General features: G+C 40.0%; 2 protein-coding genes across 2 annotated transcripts in view; both read right to left on the bottom strand.

The window, feature by feature from the left end:
- Positions 1-549, bottom strand: part of LOC138867851 (SUMO-interacting motif-containing protein 1-like) — a 1290-nt gene extending 741 nt beyond the window's left edge. Inside the window, exons 1-2 of the mRNA XM_070144672.1 lie at positions 475-549; positions 1-279 (exon numbers count right to left, since the gene is read on the bottom strand). The exon at positions 1-279 is cut by the window's left edge and continues 741 nt beyond it. Coding sequence (XP_070000773.1) covers positions 1-279; positions 475-486 — 291 coding nt within the window. The 5' untranslated portion in view covers positions 487-549. The remainder of the gene's footprint in view (positions 280-474) is intronic.
- A 2448-nt stretch (positions 550-2997) lies between these two features.
- On the bottom strand, positions 2998-4266 carry LOC138867748 (uncharacterized). The gene is made up of 2 exons (XM_070144350.1): positions 4175-4266; positions 2998-3979 (listed from the first exon to the last, which is right to left on the bottom strand). The coding sequence occupies exons 1-2, from the start codon at positions 4184-4186 to the stop codon at positions 3107-3109; spliced, it is 885 nt and encodes a 294-aa protein (XP_070000451.1). The 5' UTR covers positions 4187-4266; the 3' UTR covers positions 2998-3106.
- Between the last annotated feature and the right edge of the window lie 734 nt (positions 4267-5000).

Genomic DNA, 5000 nt, shown 5'->3' with positions numbered 1-5000 from the left:
GCCATCAGGGCGAACGATGCCAGAGTGGCCAACCACGCCACGCTGGGACACCAGCTGAGCCACGGGGAGGGGAGCAGGTGCTGTGGCAACGTGAAGGGTGGCCTCTCCGTGGGTCAGCTGGCGGTTGGCGCCAGACTTTGTGACGATGCCAGCGGGTCCAACCAGCACGACGTCGTTGGCGAAGTCGTGGGAGAACTGGGTGTTCACCCCGTCGGGACTGACGATCCCCGAAGGCCCAACCTGTGCGCTGACGCCGACGGCGAGTACACAGATAGCTGCCTGTGGGGAGATGACGGACACTCATTTTCGAAGGGAAAATGTGACAGTACAAAATCAAACAAAGGAAATCTCGTCAAACTTCCATACTGATCTCGACTATCGATCAAAGATTACCCAATCCTTCACCAATCACTTGAAATCATTTGAACAAGCACAGTATAATTACTGATAAACAAATCTTGAACAAACCCTCACCAAAACTCTCATGATGATCTAGCTCGTCGGTCACAGAACTCCAACCCGGGCTTCTGCGAGTCCGAATGATAATGAACCCATAATGATACGTCCTTTTATACTGTGGGTTAGCGGTCTCCTGGTCTGGCAGAACCCCGTCGGCCGTCGGATGCTGGTAGCCTTGCGTCTCGGGGCAAGAAAGTGATTTCCAGAGATCAGTGGCCTCATCGTCTGAGATGCGCTAATAGAGTTTGCTTGATTTGGGAATGGTCTTGAATGATTTTATTTTCAATTTCACGGGGAATCGGAACGGAAGTATGTGGAGTGTATATTCAAAGACTTTATTCATGGAACTAGATAGTTATTCATTAAATAGAATACATTACACACGGAGTTGAAAATAGGTGTTTGAGGGAGGAAAGACGCTTTATATATTCATTTATTTAATTACTGGATATTCAAAAATTGTTCTTAAGCCATAGCTTTATTATATATATACATATACATACAGACACACACACACACACATATATATATATATATATATATATATATATATATATATATGTGTGTGTGTGTGTGTGTGTGTGTGTGTGTGTGTGTGTGTGTGTGTGTGTGTGTGTGTGTGTCTATAGCAAAATAAACTCTCCAGGACTTAGATTCATTACAGGACCATTATTTTAAACATAGGGTGACACTGTTCACAAAAGGATAAACGAAATGTATGCCTATCTCTATTGTGGTCACCCTCGTTGCCTTGTGTAGGAATTTCATGGGAGGAGACCACCATACACGAAACTAGGGAAGTATTTCTTATCGATAAATAGTAGCAAGTTAGTTAAAATGATTCGTCTTAGTAGATCCTGCCATTGTATAGATGAATCAGATACTAATGAGATTAAATCAGATTTACTTTCCTATATTACATTCGCCTGGTAATTAGCAGCTGTTTGAAAATATTGATTCTTTTTAAAGCGTATTAATAACAGTCGTAATATAATGAGCATTGAATACACTGTTATTGATAACCAAATACTACATATGAAAGCGACATATTTACAGGCCATTTCTTATCTTAGCATTACGTTCATAGGAGTGCAGTAAGTGTAAAAGAGTGGAATAAAAGATTCTGAACTGTCCTTTCATTGCTTATCTCATTAACCTCTTTCCTCACACTCAGACGCACGAGGAAAATGAGTTGGATACACTGGATAAGTAAATGAATCCTAAGATCTTGTAAAAACTATTTAGATTTGCAAATGTCAAGGTCAAATTTTCTGAATAAATCATTACCTTGCGTACTGCAGTGTCATGGCGACAGCTGTTTATATATCTTAAGGAAAAAAGTATATTTTGCAGAATTCGCAGTATACTCTGGTATGAAGCGATTACTAAGCTCAAAGCAATAAAAATTAGAATTTAAAAAAATGATAATGACTATTTCTCTTCCTCCTGGATAATGAGACATTAGAAAATATACATCCTCTCAATATATTATCTGTATCTTGTCTTCAGTACTGATCTTTAAAGCTGAGTTAGGATCCAAAAGGTATTTGATAACTTAACCTAACATTGTACGTACCTAATCTTAACCCAACATAAATATATGAAAAGTTTGAATGGAAATGAATATTTTCACAAAACAAGAGATACATTTGACCGGTTTCAGATATGTCTTCGTCAGAAATACATGACATTTCTCAACATGAATACGGTTCATTAACACAGCATCTTTACTTTACTTAATCCAACCATGAAAAGGAAGCCTCACTTTCAGGAGTCCAAGGCCTCATGACAGATTGGCTGTATACCCTCCCTTTTCCTGTATATTTACAAATTATCTTTGAATATCCAGCACATATGATATGTAGATTCATCTATACATACTCATACATACATATACATATATCTACGTGTGTATATATATACATATATATGTATATATACATATGTATGTGCATGTGTTTCTGTGTGTGTGTGTACACACACATATACATACACAAATATACATATATACATACACATATATATATACATATACAAACATATATATACATATACATACATATATATATATATTATATATATACATATATATATATTTTATATATATACATATATATATTTTATATATATACATAAACATATATATGAGTGTGTTTGAGTAATGTATCTCTATATGTATCTACATATATGTATAGACACACAAACACACACACACACACACACACACACACACACACACACACACACACACACATACATATATATATATATATATATATATATATATATATATATATATATATATATATATATATTAAGGTACGTAATGATGCTTGAATGTTAATATATATATATATATATATATATATATATATATATATATATATATATATATATATATATATATATATATATCTGTTTGTACGTGTGTTAGCCATGTCTGTGTGTGCATAAGGAGAACATAGTGGTGACTGTTAAACAGTTAGTGGGAATAATAGCATTAGCCATTTGCGCAATGATGGAGAGTAAATCTGCGTGTTATTATTTATAAACCTTTATTTGGCAAAATATAAATTTATCAAATTCACCATCAGATCATGGTTGGATGGTTTTCATTTTTGATTGAGATTAGAATGGAAAGAATAATTTAGAGGGTAAGCTGGATGTTCTTTCCGTTGGACAGAACGACGCCAGAGGGTCCAGCGGCGGCGACAGTCACGCCAGGTTCGAACTGGATCAGCTGGCCGTCGCTGGTGACGATTCCTGAGGCTCCCACCAGATGGCCATAGGTGTCACGCTTATGCACGGAGTGGAGCTTGCCGGTCAGCTGGATGTTCTTTCCGTTGGACAGAATGATACCAGAAGGAGCAACCTGGACAATCGTGACACCAGGTTCCAGCTGGATCACCTGACCGTCATTGGTGATGATTCCTGAGTCTCCCACAAGATGGCCGGAGACATCGCGCTTACGCCTGCCGGACAGCTGGATGTTCTTTCCGTTGGACAGAACGACGCCAGAGGGTCCAGCGGCGGCGACAGTCACGCCAGGTTCGAACTGGATCAGCTGGCCGTCGCTGGTGACGATTCCTGAGGCTCCCACCAGATGGCCATAGGTGTCACGCTTCTGGACGAAGTGGAGGTCGTCGGTCAGCTGGATGTTGGAGCCGTCCTTGGTGACGATGCCAGATGGGCCAACCAGCACGATGTTGTTAGCCTGCTCGTGTGTGAACTGGACGTTGTTGCCATCAGGGCGAACGATGCCAGAGTGGCCAACCACGCCACGCTGGGACACCAGCTGAGCCACGGGGAGGGGAGCAGGTGCTGTGGCAACGTGAAGGGTGGCCTCTCCGTGGGTCAGCTGGCGGTTGGCGCCAGACTTTGTGACGATGCCAGCGGGTCCAACCAGCACGACGTCGTTGGCGAAGTCGTGGGAGAACTGGGTGTTCACCCCGTCGGGACTGACGATCCCCGAAGGCCCAACCTGTGCGCTGACGCCGACGGCGAGCACGCAGATAGCTGCCTGTGGGGAGATGACGGACACTCATTTTCGAGGGGAAAATGCGACATTATAAAATCAAACAAAGGAAGTCTCGTCAAACTTCCATACTGATCTCGACTATCGATCAAAGATTACCCAATCCTTCACCAATCACTTTAAATCATTTGAACAAGCACAGTATCATTACCGATAAACAAATCTTGAACAAACCCTCACCAAAACTCTCATGATGATCTAGCTCGTCGGTCACAGAACTCCAACCCGGGCTTCTGCGAGTCCGAATGATAATCAGCCCATAATGATACGTCCTTTTATACTGTGGGTTAGCTGTCTCCTGGTCTGGCAGAACCCCGTCGGCCGTCGGATGCTGGTAGCCTTGCGTCTCGGGGCAAGAAAGCGATTTCCAGAGATCAGTGGCCTCATCGTCTGAGATGTGCTTATAGAGTTTGCTTGATTTGGGAATGGTTTTGAAAGATTTTATTTTCAATTTCACGGGAAATCCGAACGGAAGTATGAGGAGTGTATATTCAAAGACTTTATTCGTGGAACTAGATAGTTATTCATTAAATAGAATACATAACACACGGAGTTGAAAATAGGTGTTTGAGGAGAGAAAGACGCTTTATATATTCATTTATTTAATAACTGGATATTCAAAAATTGTTCTTAAGCCATAGCTTTATTATATATATACATATACATACAGACATATATATATATATATATATATATATATATATATATATATATATATATATGTGTGTGTGTGTGTGTGTGTGTGTGTGTGTGTGTGTGTGTGTGTGTGTGTGTGTATGTATGTATGTATGCATGTAGCTTAGGCTGTAAGACTATGAAATCTTTTAAATAATTTTAAGGGTGAACAGCCAACATGGCGTGGAAACCCGGGTAGGTATAAAGTTTCACCTTTTCACTTCCCTTTTTAGGACACCCCCAAACCCGGTGAAAAGATATCATAATGTAATAATGCAATATCTATTGAATTAGAAATCGCCCCTTTGACGTCTTAATTAATTACAAAAAA

The sequence above is a fragment of the Penaeus vannamei genome, chromosome 32 (assembly GCF_042767895.1).
Source record: "Penaeus vannamei isolate JL-2024 chromosome 32, ASM4276789v1, whole genome shotgun sequence".
Classification (NCBI taxonomy): Eukaryota; Metazoa; Arthropoda; class Malacostraca; order Decapoda; family Penaeidae; genus Penaeus; species Penaeus vannamei.
Note: the sequence above shows the minus strand (reverse complement) of the source record. Positions and strands in the feature narration are given on the sequence as shown.